The sequence below is a fragment of the Drosophila biarmipes genome, chromosome 2L (assembly GCF_025231255.1).
Source record: "Drosophila biarmipes strain raj3 chromosome 2L, RU_DBia_V1.1, whole genome shotgun sequence".
Taxonomy (NCBI): domain Eukaryota; kingdom Metazoa; phylum Arthropoda; class Insecta; order Diptera; family Drosophilidae; genus Drosophila; species Drosophila biarmipes.
This window is the reverse complement of record NC_066612.1, coordinates 13,094,346-13,111,702: the sequence shown is the minus strand read 5'-3', so window position 1 is coordinate 13,111,702 and position 17,357 is coordinate 13,094,346. Positions and strand designations below refer to the sequence as shown.

The 17,357-nt window shown below is 40.4% G+C and overlaps 1 protein-coding gene across 1 annotated transcript; it reads right to left on the bottom strand.

Annotated features, from left to right (window-relative positions):
* Window positions 1-1,306: 1,306 nt before the first annotated feature.
* On the bottom strand, window positions 1,307-17,309 carry LOC108033851 (uncharacterized). Its single transcript, XM_017108487.3, is given in 6 exon segments — window positions 1,307-4,157; window positions 4,247-4,401; window positions 4,465-4,629; window positions 5,405-5,518; window positions 5,600-5,730; window positions 16,229-17,309. Coding segments are annotated over 6 exon segments (2,517 nt in total). The 5' UTR covers window positions 16,432-17,309; the 3' UTR covers window positions 1,307-2,408.
* Between the last annotated feature and the right edge of the window lie 48 nt (window positions 17,310-17,357).

Below are 17,357 nucleotides of genomic sequence, written 5' to 3'. Positions count from 1 at the left end.
CTCAGGCATTACTTCCTTAGCAAGAAATCAAATATTTCAGTGTTTTTTATTCACTATTTTATAAATTTATTGTAGTTTCTACAGTTTACAGCTTACAGTTTTAAAAATTCTTCGGAAATCACTGAAGAGTGAACGATTGTAGAATGTACAATACCAACTCAAAATCTGTTAAATTATAAAAAAGGGTGTAAATATTTTTAATTGTCTTCAATGTGGGCCTTTTCTTGAAAGTAACCTTATTCATTTACATTTATCAGGTATTTTGAACACTCCAGCGGGGGCTCATTTTAAAATAATTATTTGGTTGCCTATCGTGCCTATCGATATACCTAAAAACCGAGCTTAACAGCCTCAGTTCTTTTACAGCAGGGCTGTTAGCAAATACACAAACCCAGCCTTGGACTCTGCCCTTAATTTCCGGGTTTCAAATATATATTTTTGAAAAATAAAAATGATAGAATTATTTATATTTATATAATATTTATGCAAGTTAGTTAATCATATAAAGTTTTATGCATAATTAAGAAAAATTATAGAACAATAAAATATAAATGTTGCTATTTCCAACCCAAGTAATCCCTGAAACCTATTAAAAAACTTAATCTTAATTTGTATCGCATAGTTTACGTTTATTTTGTTTGAGAAATGTCTAGAACACCAATAAAGTAAATTCGGTAGCAAACAAGTTGGATTAGTATTATTAAATTTCCACTTGACGTTTGCATTTTATTGCTTTTCATGGCTTTTCTTGACTTAAGAATATGTCTATATAAATACCAGTAAATACGAGTATATTAACCATTTCGGTTATGAAAAAGATTCTACAATCCAAATGCCGTTCTTATAACACTGATTATGAGTATTTGCTTCCATTTATTTGTTAGTAAGTAATTCGTTACAGTTGAATAATGGATTCACAAATAATATAATACTGCGCCTCTGCAACAGATTTGTTATCGTTAGGATACTACATAACTCACTTGCCATAGGAAAACAATCAAAAATAGCTGCTACGCACTAATCAACAAATGTTATCATCTCCTCCGTCGGTTATTGGTAATTTTTAAATATTTCTTAAATATTCTCAAGCACTTTGAATACATATTTACGTCGCTTATAAATAATTAAATGTTCATATTTAAGTTGTGTGTACGTTTTCAACGGAATCTCAAAATTGCAAGGAAGATGTTTGACTGATTAGTAGTTCTTATACGTTATCTCTAGAATAATATAGCTAACGATCAGGAATTGTGCTATATAAAAGAAATAAGAGAGAAATAAATAAAATAAAAACAAAAGGAAATAATAATTTTGCTTGGGTTTCGTTTATTTTAGTATAATTTTTTATAGATCTTAGCTAATAAATTCTGCTAGGAAATTATAAAATTAAAAAATTCTTTAAAGAATAATATCGAGATTAAAGTTTGATTTTGTTGTTTGCTTTTTACACAAATCGAACTTAAACGACTACAAAATTAATTTGACTAATGTACGAAAAACAATGACGATTTATAAAGCTAAATCTAAACAAGGTTCGAGGCCCGAGCTGAGGGAAGATTTCTAAGCTAGAAATTTGCACAAAGTGGATATGTCTTTGCGTGGATTCTGGAAAACTTGAAGGCTTTGTCAACTCTGGCTTGGTCCCTTCCCCAGCTGAAACCCTTTTCTTTAAATTCACATAGTCCGAAACTGAAGTTTAGAAACTAATTTACACTTTAAGCTAATCTTTTGATGCATCTCACATAAAAAATAATGTACATTGGTTTAAGGTTTTCATATGTATAAACTAGGTCTGCATTTTCTACATCCTCCTCTTGGTGTTTGTTACCCCCGAATAACAACAAATTGAACAGCTTTATGAATTTTGGTTTCTCGTTACACCCGTCCTTCGATCTCCACGAGTTTTGGTGTTATGTTCTTGTATAATCCCTTCCTTCCCACTAATGAAGTTTACCCTTGACCCTTATACGGCATTTCACTGTATAATAGTTAATGGTGCAGAGGTATGTTTGTATGAGTTATAAGATGATTTCCGTTGAGCTCTGCTGCAGTGGATCGCACTGGTAGACCTCGGAATTTGGTACGGGCGAGTACTTGGAGTTTCTCTTGCTGGCGGCTGCAGGGTGTAAAGGGTCAGCCGTGGTGGTGGTGAAGCTGTAGGTGGTTCCACATCCATTCAAACTGGTAACGGTGCTGACCAACCCAGGTCCTGGATACTTGGCTACTGTCACAACACTGGCCGTCAATGTGGCCGTGGAGGAATCGTTACTTCCCGTTGTGGCCAGGCCCTTTTCGGCAGTGGTTTTCCTCCGCACTGGCGTCTCCTGCAGCACAGCCGATTTCTTTATGGTCTGCTGCAGCAGGGCGTTTACATCAATTGCTGGCCAGGCGACCAGCGAGACACTTCGTCATAAGGAGTTGTCCACAGGAGAAGAGCCGCGTTTGTGCTTGCCATGGGGATTGCGATTCCAGTGCTTGCAGGACGGTGGCTCCACTTCCTTTTCTTTGGGATCCTTCGCCTCTTTCTTTTCCAACCTGTCCTTTTTATCCTCTTCTTTGATGGGAAAAGAAGTGCCTCCTCCGGCGGTGGATGACAGCGAAAAGTACTCTGCTGACTGGCTGAGTGAAGAGGCGTCTGCATCCGTTAGGTTGCCTCCGCCGTTATCACTTCGCATGGTATGATCGCCATGATCAGGTTCCATAAAGGACGACCTCTGGGTGCTGAGGGGTGTTAGTGTGCTACTGTGCATATCATCACCTTCTTGCGAAGGAGTCATGGTATGATCTGCGGCTGTACAAAAACTCTCTCTTTGGCCCGTAGTCTCGTCGTCCTCATCATCCGCTTCCTCCTCCTCATCGTCTTCCTGGGAGCAGGAGCCGCAACAGCAGCTGGAATTGTGGCAGGAGCAGAAACTGGCTCTCCGCGAACCCGGAACACATTGATGGCACTCCGCTGATACGGTCATTTCGTGATGGGCCTCCATATCTTCATCCAAACTGCTGCAGGAACAGGAACTCGAGCAACTGCTACAGTAGTCCGGTCCAGCTTCAGCCACAAATCTTTTCCTTTTGATTCGTACACATTCATTTCGCGCTGGAGCGGAGGCAGGATTGCCCCGTTTTGTGGAGCTACTGGAACTATTCGTTATGGCTGGCTGAGTTAGATGGGCCTCATCTTCTGGCAAGTGGTGAGAGCCCATCCGCACATCGTCGTCATCTTCGTCGTGCGAGAGCTCATCGGTTTCAATGGTCGTATTGGAATTCAGGGAACCTCTCCTATGGCGATGTTGTTCTCGAAGCGGCGCCATTATAATGGGTTTTACACCCTCGCTGGCTACCTTATAGGGAAAATTTGACGTGGCCGTACTGCTATTGTTCTCATCACCATCCTCGCTCATTGTGGCGGCATCGATTTCAATGGCTATGGCCTGATGATGCATCGCCTCTTCGCTGGAGTCCAAGGAAGACTTGTTGTTGTTCGATGGAAGCATTTGTTTGTGATTCGCCTGCTTGGTTTGCAGCTGCTGATGATTGTGCTGATGGTGGTGACTCCTCTTCTGGTGCAGCAGAGCTCGTCTCTTTGTGCTCCTGTAGTGACAGTGATGGTGATGATGATGGTGCCTGTGGTGATTGCAGTGGCAGTGGTGATGGTGGGTGGTGATCACACAACAGCAACTACTGCCCTCCAGTCTGGTTTGGGTGGCATTATTCCGCTTCCTGCGACAGCAGCCGCTTGCCTCCTGACCGCCAATCAGTCTTTGCTCCTTGGAAGCCGGGGAATGGACAATTACGACTTCCAAAGCAGCTGCAATGCTGCTATCATCTTTACTTTTGCCACTGCCTCCTGGTCTGGGCAACATCTTGTTATTATTGTGATATTGAAACGCACGATTATCGTGGCACTGACCAAAGTCCAGCACCTTGAAGTGCTCGTCATCCGCTCGAGCCGTCAGCAGATGGTCGTCTCCGCTGCTGCTCACGGTGACGGGCAGCGAGAGCTGATGCTCCTCGGAATGGGATGTATGTAGATCGTGGTGAGGGGTGTGCTGTGGCTGTTCTTCGGGGGCAAACTGCTAATCGCCGCGGCGCAGGTCCCGCGGCTTGGAATTCTTTCGGTAGAACCACACCTGTGACAGGATCGCTATATCCAAGCTGACCTGAAATGCGGAATGGTTTAAATGAGTACTCCATTTGAAAATTTAGTTTTTAACATTAATGTAATACTTTTGTTTTGAATAATACTTGCCTGCAGCGTGCCACAGATCCAGAACTGCGATGGGGCTTTCCTAACAATAAAGTAACCAGTCTTGAACATATCACCGAGCGTCCACATGATCACCATGTGTATGCTCATTCCATATGTTGATTTATTCTTAAAGTTGCGTAGAAATTGTGGCGCCCCTGAATGAATCATCAATTAGTGTTAGCAGGTTTATCGCAGGCAATAGCAATTAAGGCACTCACCCAACATGGCCTCTGTGAAGACGGCCACAAAGCCCATGGACTCCATGAACCAGTGCACGGAAAGCATCAGATATGTTATAGCGGCTCCGACGGCCCACAGGACGAGCATAAAGTCCAGATACGATTGGAAGTCTGTCCAGCTCCAGAAGTATTTGAAATCCAGATCTTTGGAAGAAATAAATGAATATTTAATAACCGCGTAAAGAAAATGTGTGCATATTCTCCTCCTTTAAACAACAACTAATAGTTTAAAGAACCTTTTCTCATCTCCCCCAAGGAAGCCAAAGTTCGTGACCCAAGAATGTTCAACTCTATAAATACATCAGGCTATAAATACATCAACTGAAGATGGCAAGCCAGTTGGAAATCAATTTTCATTATCTCTGCCCGCTTTTAGGCGCTGCACAATTTACGGCGAGCAATGTACAAAGAAGCCCAAGGCGTGCCAATATAATTAGCTCGTGTCGATGTGGGTGTACGAGATATTGGTTCTGCTCGCTGTGGTTCATTGATCAATTTGCCGCCCAGAACCCTACCGCCCAACCCAGTTTCTTGTTGTTCTATTTACTGATAAGAAGTAACGAAGAGAAGAAATAAATGCGGACAGCAAACGAGCGCTCCGCCTCGTAAAGATATATTATGATAAGGAGAACGAGAACAGAAGGTGGAGCATTTTCTGTGCTTCGCTAATGGTAATGAAATTGCCATCCCCTAACTTCTCCCACCCTCATTTTATTTTATTTCAATCTATGACACAGGAAATTGCCGTCAATTGGGTGAAAAGTTCTTTGTACCTCGTCTTTGTAGAGCATATGGTTTCTTTGTCTTTCACATAAGCATATGTTGAAACTATTTGTATGTTCATCCTATGTATCTCGCATAATCAATCCTAAATATCACTTAGTTCAGATACTTTTCCCCCTGTAACCATTTGACTCACCATTGAGATAGTGCCGGGAGCGAACCCGCTTCAGGACGCTTCCGCCCGCTTCGGTGGACACAGAGGCGCCCGTATCCGTGTCCGTCATCACTTTGGGCAAATGCAGTTCATCGCCTGGAAAGGAACGGGGAGGGGGCGTCAGCTGACATGTTTATCCTCGGGGTGACGGCTTTATAGCCGCTCCATGGGACTCACCTCGCAGGGCGTGCTCGCGGTTATTGGCATTAAACCGCTTCACTTTCACGCACAGATGGATCATCAGGAACATGGTCACGTTCATCACGACACTCTGCACCAGCAGTGGAAGCTCATAGCGGCTGGAGAACCTGAAAAACCAGAGCAAAAACGGGCAAAGGTCAGTCAGAGGGAAAGGTCAACACGAAATGACATTTTAATTGACTTGCACTATCGAGATGTGGTGGTGTCCTGGCCGGGATTTCATTTGGGGGGTAGTTATATTTAGCATACACCAAAATATGTTGTTGACAGAACTTATTTAACCTTGTAAATTAAAATAATATAATTTCTAAAACTAAAATACGTCATGTATATAATTGATCTTTGGAGATTAAGCAAAAAACAACCCCCGAAAGATGTTATCTCCTCCATCAATATACTATCCAAAATAAATGATTTGGGTCTTAAAAGCATAGAAAGGTATTATTATTTATCACTCCTAAGCTGACAACGGCACAATGTAGCGTTAAGTACAGCTAATTGACAGGTGCTTATATGGCGCCCAAACAGCGCCCATTGTGATTGATGTGCGCCCAACAGCATAATTCACTCCCGAAGCAAATCGATTATAAGGTCCGCAGCCGAGCTTAATGTACAATATTTTCCCCAAGGAGGTGGGGCGCAGAGACCCCAATCCCGGCACTGTGTCAAGCGACACTGTCATAAATCTGACAGATGCCAAGTGGGTGAAAAAAGGGTCCCCGAGCACAAGCAAGCCCACAATGAGTGAAACGTGTTGAGCATTTGGCAAGGGCCCAAACAAAAGCCGCAGATTTGCTGGGGATTTGTTTGGATAAGAGTCCTGATGTCCGGCCGAAAGTCATTCCCAAGTGTTATTAAAAAAATGCGACAATTTGTTGGCTTTTTTCGCCGGTGCCGATATGCGGGCCCAACTGTGTTACTGAAAGCCACAGCTGTCGTTCGCAATCGCAATCACAAACACAGCAGATAGCATACATTTCCGCATTGCTTCCGATTCACAAGATGGTGGATGGTGGAAAAGGGGGAACTAGTGCCATGGGGGCCACATACGCCCACCTCTTTTGGCAAGTCGCTCTGGCATGGCATGGAAATTGAATTACCAGTGCTGCCAAGTCAATGCCACTCGATGGCTCAACCCAATCACCACATAAATCGCCTTTAAAAGACATGCAAAGCACATTTACATTTGCATTCCGCTGGCGAATTTAAAGAAGAATGGCCTTACAACCGACCTTGTTTTGTTAGAGAGAAGTTTTAGCCAACGAGGATTGAAATTCAAGAAGTATAAATCTTTGTTATCAGAGTTCCTGGTGCGGATTGTGCTAACTCTATAATATACATTATGATTTTAAGTATTCAATGTGCTACGTAAGTAGCTAAATAAGAAAGGGTTTAAGTGTGAAATAGTTAAGTTCATTATCAAATTTAAGGAACTTATGAGAAATATGTTAGTTAGTGGTATATTAAGTAGATAGATTACAATTATTCATGTTTTCCTTTGGCTTTTATTTCATTTATTGATTTAAAATAGTTAATTAAAAATACAAGGCTCAAATTCAATTCTCTCTTAGTTACTAAACCTTGAAGTGCGAGTTAACAAACCAAATTTAACTTTTGTTTCAGCCTTCATTCTCAGTTGTGGAAGACTTTGGCTGTAACCTAATCTACTGCCTTTCACAAAATCATCAGTATTAAGCATGCTCTTCGAGTTTGTTTAACAAGTGCAATTTTCTGCAATGCTAACATTTTCAATGCAAACAAACCAATTTGTACTCATCACAGAAAAACCAACATCCCCAACCCTACTGCAAAGTGGTGGTCTTCACCTTTTGAATTGGCCAAAAATGAAAAGCCCCAGCACCTTGTTCCACCCACTGGACATAGCATTTTGCACGCTTCAACGTGTAAAATATGTCGTAAAAAATCGATAAAATTGTATACGTGCTTTGCAAACATACATATCTACATTTGGCGGTGTGCCTGAGCCTGCAATGTAAACAATTTTCCAACTGCCGGGAAGGCCCCGCCAAGCCCACTTCCCATTTTCCACCTGCATATTCAGGCTCACTTTCACTGGCAATTTGCTCGAATAGCCGCAGCAATTTCGCTAAATAGGTGAGCCCCAAAAATGTCACTTAGGCCTGATGAAAGTTTTATTGATAGAATTTGTCGGCGGGGCTGGCAAATTAAGTCACCAGAACGGAGCCGAGCAATTTGCAAGCTGTTACACACGTGTGAGTGCTTTGTTCAGCACTAACCTTTTGTGTCTGTTCTAGACATAATTAAAATTCCTCTTTGCCTTCAGCGCAGTGTTTACTCAAGTGTGGGTGGGTTTTTGTCTGCCCGATGAACAGTGGTCGTCGTGATAATATAACTACTAAGCTCATTTCGAATGTAAAGTTTAAGGTTCATGAAATAGTGTTAAAAAGTATGCAACAATTTATTTTGAATTTGGTAGTCCAACGAGTGCGTGTGCTTAAAATAACTATGAAGTTAAATTTTAAATAATGATGAACTAAAACCTTTTTTGTAGATATAAATGCAATTTTGCCAAGTTGTATGTGACTGATTGTGTGGTGAATAGATTTTTACAAAGGTTTCTAATAAAACTGATTAATTTAGACAAATACGAAGACTAATGAGATTTTTAGTAACAACAATTAAAAATATAATTGTCGAAACTATACAAATGTAATAGTCAATAAAAAAAATTATTTTTATATTAAAAAAACTGTTATACTATCACCAGAAGTGTCATATAACTTTATTCAATGAGAAATCTCCCTAAAAACAAACAATAAATATTTTATAAAATAACTTAATTTGTCCTACAATCTCGGACACAGTTGTAAACGATTGTGTATAAGCCAAGGCTGGCACGTTGCGCTCAACACAAATTTCATTTGGTTAAACTGGCGTGTGGGCCTGTAAGTAGGCTACACTCGCCGTGGCCGAGCGTCCTCATCCTCATCATTGTCTCACGACTGGAGGGCTCCTAACTAACGGAACCGAAAGCACTTATGTCCGTACATTCCGTTAATTTCGGAACCACAGTGTGCGGCCGTGTTGGCCACGTTTGTAGACTGCCCGCTTCGAGACTTGGGTAAACACACAAGTTGGCGTCTGATGAGCAGGGGGAAAAGGAACCAACAGCCAGAACATACTTTTTCTCACTACCCATTGAGTGAATGAATGAATGGAATGGATTGCCAGCCGCTGATGATGATGAATGCCCATAACTGGGTCGATCTGAAACCTGCTAAGCCGCTTGGAATGACCTTGTCGGGGATAAAGGATGAACTAGAAGCCCAGATGAATAGCGATTGCCAATGAACTGAATAAAATGTAGCTGAGTTTTTGGTTTATACAAATTGTCAAGCGTTTCAAATAAAACTGTTATACATTTTATAAAATCTAAGAAGACTAATGTGATTTTTTATAACTAGAAGCCCAGATGAATAGCGATTGCCAATGAACTGAACAAAATGCAGCTGAGTTTTTGGTTTATACAAATTGTCAAGCGTTCGAAATAAAACTGTTATATATTTTATAAAGTCTAGAAAGACTAAAGTAATTTTGGCATAACTACAAAACACTATTTTGTAGGCGGGAAGGAAGGACCTATCAAAACGCTAGTAAAGAAAAAATATATATAAACTGTTATACGGTCTCCAGAAATGTCATTTAAAACTGTTATACTCTCGAGAAAATCAACGAGAAAGTCAAACAATAAATATTTTATTTTATCATTTGATTTGCTCAATGAAAATTAATGCGAGCTGAGCACACCCACATGGCGCTTAGCCCATAAACCCCCAAATAGAAAAGCAAACAAAAGATGCCAGCCACCCAGAAACCCCGGATGTGACTTTGGCCGGGGGAAACACTTCAATTTACGCCCCCAGAAAATCCGTAACCAGAAGCGATGGCGGAAACAGAGTCTAGAGCGCAGATGGCAGACAAAGTCATAGGGGGAAAGATAGAAAAATGGGAAAATAAAAGGAACCCAGGCGGAGAAAAACAATTCACTGATTTGCATATGAGCATGAAATTTGTAGCCAATTCGAAGGCAGATATGTAATATCGGAATATTTATACCCCTGCAGATAGAAAGTAAAACCTTTGAGCGGACTGAACGATTTGCATATACAATTTTCTCGGACCTACCACAATCTTTGTTTATACCAGTCGGTGCAATAGACATCGAGCTTATCCACGAAATGAAAAGTCATGCGCCTTAAAGGCTTCGCCTAAATTTGTCAATGACGTTTGGCGGCCACATCTGCTTCTCAATGTGAAACCAAGCGCGATAATGCTGTTTAAATACTTTTTATTCGAGTTTTTTAACTGAGAATGGGATTGAATGGCGTAGTGGTTGGGGATCAAGCGCATTGTGAAGTCAACTTATGCGTGAAAAATAATCTATATGCGGTTGGAAACTTTTGAATGGAGCTTGGCGAAGGGATTTTTGGGTAGCCTTGCGTGTTATTTTCGTCTTTTATACATTGAGATGCTATTTATATCGGTATGAATAAATTAAAACATTTTTTAAAGTATTTTGAAGAAAAAAAAACCGTTATACAAACCGTTATACGCCTTCAGACTGGTATACAAACTGTTATATTTAAAAATATCGTTGTATTTTTTACTTCTAATATAGTATATTGGTTCGTATTATGTTTTATAATAAACATTAAGAACCCACTTAACAAAAAACTGAGACTCGTCTGAGTCCGACTCACTGTGTTACATTTTACTACCCTCAATGAAGCCCAAAATAGCACACAAAGCTGCGCAAAAGTTGTTAAAGCCTCTTAGCAGCCAGATTAGAAAATCAATCAACTTGGCTTTTAGGCCCATTAAACATTAAAGACATGTCTCTGAGTTGAGACTTAATATTCTTTAGAGTGCCTCCGGGAGATTATCCCTACTTCTGCCCATCTCTGAGGCTAAAAATCTATTCTAATTGATAAATTTTAACATCTGTCTCTTGGCTTCGTGCAAACATTTGCGTTACTCAACGTCGCACATTTTTCGCATGCAAAGAAGCCTGATGATTGTGATTCTCCATCGAGGAGGCGAAAGCCGTAAACATTGGACGGACGCCGATTGAGGGGTCTGTTTAGACTTTTCGATTAGTTGTGCTTCCCTTGTGAATTTTCCGCCTTTGCCAGCAAATTTCGAGACTTGTAAGAGCCCGGATTCATAGCAAAATGGCAAGTAACCAAAGCTTGGGTACACGACCCGACTTTGGCTTGACATTAAAATTCAATTAGGGCAACGTCTCGGCCATAAAGCCCAACAAAGGCAAAAGATTAACGTGGTGGAGTGTCTTTTAATTGTCTGCCCTTCCGCACCTGTGACGCAGGCTTTCAGGGATTGTCCCACAGCACGAAATGTGGCGTGAACCCGCTTTCAGTGCAGCCAGCCGGCTCTTTTTTTAATTACGTAAAAATCTTCAAACACAAATACATTTAGTTTCGAGGGGGATGGGTGGTGCAGATAAGACTTCGTCGCTTGACCTTTGATTCGAGCCGCACCCAGGTTATCAGCCCCGCATTAAAAGCACAACTTTGGCCAGAAACGGAACAAATGCGATTGAGATAGTGGCAATCGGCTTAAGATGAGGCGGCTTTGTGGAACGAGCTCTCGAAACTGTGTAATGCGGCAGATAACCCCTGGGTTCAATCAGTCGAATGGGCGAGCGGAGGACCAGGAAAACTGATAATTGGCACAATTAGCTGGCTAGTTTCGGGTGCTTTTATTAGAACGATTAATGGGTCAAGTGGTATGGTACTGTACTGTGACAGTTTGCCATTTTGACAAAACGAAAACCTAATGCGAAATTATCTCTGCCTAGTTACTGTTGAAAGCCAAGTGCTTATGCAAGCCAATAAACGGATTTGCAGCACGCTAATTCCAAAGCAAACTATAATATACTCTTATGAATAATGCCTAGGAACAGATAAGCTTTTAAAACTGTAGAGAAATTTAGTGTTTATTTTTCAAACGTGTTAAAGCGACATTTTTGCCTTCTTAAAACCAAACTGCATGTATTGATATTCCCAACTTATTAATTCGAAGTCAGGTACTAGAATATGGTTACATAAACTTTGTAGCTTCTCAACAGCTTTACAACGAATTCCACTTGATTTTCAAGAGCTCTTAAAAGTTGACAAGCAACTCGTGCCGAAGCAACTTCCCCATCGAAATTATAAATCCTGCCCCGCAAAAATAAGTTGCCAAGCATCCAAGCAGCATTTCCACACCAATGAAAATAAAAAATATGTAGAAATACATATATATTGAGTTTTTATCGTTGATAAAAGCCAGAACTTCGTCAGAAACGTCATTATCAACTACGGTCACAACCGGTTTAGAAATAAAAAATAATTTGCATGGGTGGCGAAATTGAGCAACAACGGCAGACCAAAAACCATAAACATTTATGGGGCCATACGCAGTGTTTGCTGGTCAGCAAATATGAAGGGATTCAAGCCTCCCCCCATAAAGAGTGCCCCCAGAACTTAATTAGGTATGTCCCTCCCAAAAACCAACAACTTTCCGCCCACAAGCCTTGACCTTCGGCGAGAAAATGTCCCATAAAGTTGCTTGCCTTTGGAAAAAAGTTATTTCGTTTCCACCCTCCGGTAGATCGTTTGTATTAATAATAAATAAACCTGGAAAGTGGGGCAAAGCTTGTATAAGTAAATGCCAATGAAAGTTGGGACCGCCTTATAAATTATTGAACATTTGAGATTAGATTGAAAAGTGTCTTCATTTCATTTTCTTTTTTTCCATTTATTGATAAGCAAATTAAAAATTACCAAATAATTGGGCGAAATCGTGTGACATTTGTAGATACCTTTATCTTTTGTGCATATCACTTGATTACGTACTGGGGAGCGACTTATTTTGATAAGTTTTTACGTAAATAAATTAATAGCTTGGAGTAGACACAATTATCGCCTGATGGCGAGACTTGGGTTATCTTCGAACACACTCACTCCTTTGTATAATGGCGATAAGAGCTCTTTGAAGAGCCCCAAGTAAGGGCCGATTTGTGATTGCTTTACGCAAACATCATAAACATTCACTGGGAATGGTGCATTGTACCAGGAACTGATTGTAGGGACAGTGTAGGGGAAGGGCACGAACCCTTTGTTTATATATATATCAATCTGTAAATCTGCTATTCGAATCGCTTATCAATAGCGGAAATGTTCATGCTATATCGTTTCAAAATAATATTTTATTCTCAATTTATTTCGATGATGAAATCTAAATAAATCATATTTCTCTTAAAATTCCAATGGACCAAAAATTATTTAAATAAAAAAAAAGTCTATAATTCCCTGAGGACTTTAATCAACATTTACATAAATCATATTTCCATTCCCACTAGTCATAGAAAAGGCGCGTTTTTTTTAAATAAATCGCTATAAAGTCTGAGTAACATAAATGCAGAAGAACTCAATTAGTCAGCAACTCAAAAGGTTTATAAGTTATAAGGCCCCCCTGCCCTGAAACTGGATTCTCATATAATTGCTTGAAATAAGTTCAATGAACCCCAAGTTCTCAAGTTTAACCCTTCACTTTCCTCCAAAATTGAGTTGCATAATACAAATAGTTGGCAACAAGTTTTGCAACATTTTAAGTAAGTTTGTAGCTGAAATATAAGAGAGAATTCCAACTGCAATATTCTGATTTTCGGCTACACAATGGAAACTTAATTACTGCCGGGCGCTGCCTCAATTTGATAATTTGTTAAGTGCGAACAGACCGTGTATTCAGGCAGGCTGACAAATTGTGTAAATATTTGAGCAAATGCTGGCATGAAAATTACAAATATAGAAATGACTGGGCCCGAGTCGGGCTAGCCGTTCGTATACTGTATTCGCATCCATTGTTGTGCCTGGAATGAAAGTGCAAATTATAATGCAGACCTGTCTAGTCACGCCCCACTGACCTGACCAACTTATTGAGTCATAACGCTGGCGTTTTAATGCGAAGGAAACCTTTTTGCGAAACTTGACTCCGCTTTGTTGGCTCACACAATTAAATCAACCTTAGTTCGGTAAACATATAGGGCTTTATTGTTTTATAAAGCAGGGCTGTGGTCAGAAGCTTATAAATAGAAACTAGAAACTGGATATAACGCCCACATTGAGCCATATTTTATAAAAAACACCTATCTAGTTTCTAGTTTCAGAACAATCTTAAACTACATTTAAAAACACCCGTTTCTATAATGACTCAAAATTCAGATAAGATAGTAAGACTCAATCAATAAATCGATTTACTTCCTACACAACCCTACAAGCCCTTGAAAAAATTCCAAACATCTTATCTCAAGAGTATAAACTATTCGTATCACATGAAAACACAATAGCTTTTTCGATAACCCACCCATCAGGCTTATTACAAACCGGTGATTTCAAGCAATGAGCTCATCGAAGGCCTACTGTAGTTTCAGATATACTGACTTATCCGATGGGTACAACTATCTGTTTTTACTCTGATTTATGCCTACTTCACAGAGTGAGGTTTATGATTAATTCTTTGTTAAACATGCTTATTTTCCGACCAACAACAAAGGCGACCACGATGTCAATTATTAATAATAAAGACTTCGGGTGCGTCATTCGCTTTGTTTCTATCTTTTGGTTGGAAAAGTTTTCCCCAGGGAGCAACCTTGTACGTATAACTACAATTTATATTTTCAACACATAAAATAATTAATTGTAATTGCTGGCAATTTATGGCGAGTGCACAGAAACCTAAAACACTTTAAGTGTTTCGTGCATTTTGTTTTTCACAAATTGCCAGTGCATTTAGCTACAGGAAGGTAATATGTGTGTGGGGGTGTTGCTGGGGGATTATCCATATAGCACCGATTAGTCAGTATAATAATAATTATCTTGAGCGGAGAAAAACGAAAGGAAAACACTAATTACCGAATGCACTGCGAGTCGTGGTGCATAAATTAAAAACTACTTCCTATCATTGTTCTGGTCCGGAACATAGGGTTTCCTAATGCATTGCCCAACCCCCCAGGCGGTATTTTATTCATAAAACCCATCGGAACTCATCGCGTGTCAAGTGAAAACGCCTCCCCACAAAGCATCGTAAACATCTATATATAAAGTGAGTGGTATTGGGATTATTCGGCGCTAAGCCTCGTTGCACAGCTGATTCACTTTACTCGCCGGCAACAGTTTCTAGGTAAATAATTAATTTATTGATTGCCACCCAGGCCAGACAATTCGACGACGTCGATGGGGCCACCAGTTGCTCCAATATTTTTTGCTCACGCCTCGCTCGCCTTGTTAATAATTTATTTATAGGAAGCGCTGGCTCCTACAAAACCCACAACAGAGGCGGCTTAAAGGGGGTAAACAAAAAATAAACCGAAACCAAAAGCAAAAGTAGTTGACCCTGGGCATTAAAGGCGAGCTGCCTCAGAAATAGTCCAGTTCCGTTGGAACAACATTATAGCGATCTGAATATCAGATGTGTTCCGAATAAACAATGACTTTTGGGTGAATTCAATGATATGTTTGCTCAAATGCTGGTTTAAATGGCATTGTCACATTTTGCGAGGCATTTGCACACTCATTCAAATTGAATTAAAAATTTATTATATTCATTTTGATTTACACCTCTCCCTGAATGAATCAACTTTTTAAGGGCGGTGGATGTACGAATCACTATATATGTTTTTTCATGAAATGTAACCACCCAATCGCTAAAGGAAATTCGTTATTACCACAAGTTTTCTATCATTTTCCCCAATCACCATGAGAGCTGATAAATCTTCCGATTATTGTCGTAAACCCCTGCGAAAATAGAGATTATTGATGGCATTGTGCCGAATACCATATCACAGCGGGTTCAATAAAGATAAAACCAGTTCAATTGTCCCTGGGCACCTCTTGGAATTCTAGGGACTGCCAAATCGGCCAGAAATCGTGACGAAGCTATCACAGATAGAGGGGGTCTCAAGTACTGAAAGCCGTAAATTGTCGCGACGGAACCCGAGAGAATTCCGTGCGATAAGCGGCTCGAAGAGCCCCCAGATAAGCCAAGATACCAGGTATTTGCAGAGTGCGTTTAGTCATCCCATTTCTAGGCGAGATAAAAACGGCTGGGCGGTTGTTTAGAGAGCTTGCAGGTTCCTAAGATACTACACCATATAAAGCCTTCTTAAGTCTTAAAGATCTATGTCTCGTCATTAAATGATTTTCAAATAGGTAATTATGTAAGGAAATACTTAAAGACTTGGAAAATTGTTGGTTTATTGCCTCTAAAAAGATAAAAGAGAACATTGCAGGTGTTTGTTTTCGTACGCGATTCAAGAATTTGTTTCTTTTTTCAATGATCTACAGTCAGAGAGTATAAGCACCTGCAATATATATTCGTCTTTTCCTTCATGAATATTTTATTGATCATAAAGTGTAATTTTTTGGTCTGAAACCATTATTTGCCTTAACATTAAACTATATGTATTCAGTAAATGGGGTTTTACGAGACTGTAGGAACCCGATCCCTAAGTTTCTAACACCAGGAATATATTATTTTTGAGTAAAGTAGGTTAGGAATTACCAGAATAGTATTCTCAGCGAGTTGGCGACCAGCAGGGCGAGGCATACGTATAGGGAGAACCCCTCCGCGTCCTGCGTCTTCTTGATCTCGATGTACTGGGGCACGTAGGGGATGACGCCCCCGATCACCATGGCAGAGGCGGCGGCCCAGCCCACCACATGACCGACCGTCAGGCCCATCTCGTCGTTGATGATCCAATCCATTGTGAAGTGTTTACTCGTTACTAAGAATTTATGCTTGTTTTGTAGTCGATTTTTGGACTACTTGGTTGGCTCAAGTTTCAATTAGTTTCGTCGATTGTGGGATATGTGTGGTTATATTATTTTTGTTTGATGATTTTGTTGACTAGTTTAAAAGCCGGCGACTGGAAGTAGTAGTTGTTGTAGTTACTGGTTTCTGCATTATTGGTTGTAACTAGAGTTTTCGAACAGTGTATGCAGCAAGGTAGGGGAGTGGGAAGTCAGCTGTGTGTGTGTTGTTACGGTTGTTTTTGCCGTTTCGCTTTGATCTCCTCCTTCTCGCTTTTGCACACGCACGCACCGCCACACAAGCACAAAAGATATTTATTTTCCCTGTCTCCGTCTCGCTCTCCTCTATTTTTCTTGCGTTTTTGTTTTCCGCGTTTTTCGTATTGAATTTTCCCCGAATTTCCTCCGCCCCTTCTCACGAATCGCCAGCGAATTTCCTGCGCACACTTTTCTGGCAGCGGAAAACACTAGACAAGAGGAACGCTGCAATCACAAATCGCTCCATTTCCACGCAAACACATCGGCACACTTCAAAAATGTTCTGGGCTTTTCAATTGCATTTTCCCCCCGCTGCCCTTTCCTTTAATTGAGTTTAATTTTGTTGTGGTAACGCTGATGCTCAGGAAATCCAACGATATTTATTCGCTCGCTAATTGTTGTCGTTTGTTATTTTTTTTTTTGTGTTCCTTCGCTTCGTTCACACTTTCGGCACTTGTCGTCGGTGGGCAGTTTTCCTCCTATCTCGCCTCGGCTTGCATTTTCTCGGCCAATTTTCAGGAAAACCATCCGCGAATCAACCGCACGCAGGGAAAAAAACCAACAACAAAAACAAAACAGAAGCCGAAATAGCGATGTGAAAATATTTGATAATATGTATTATC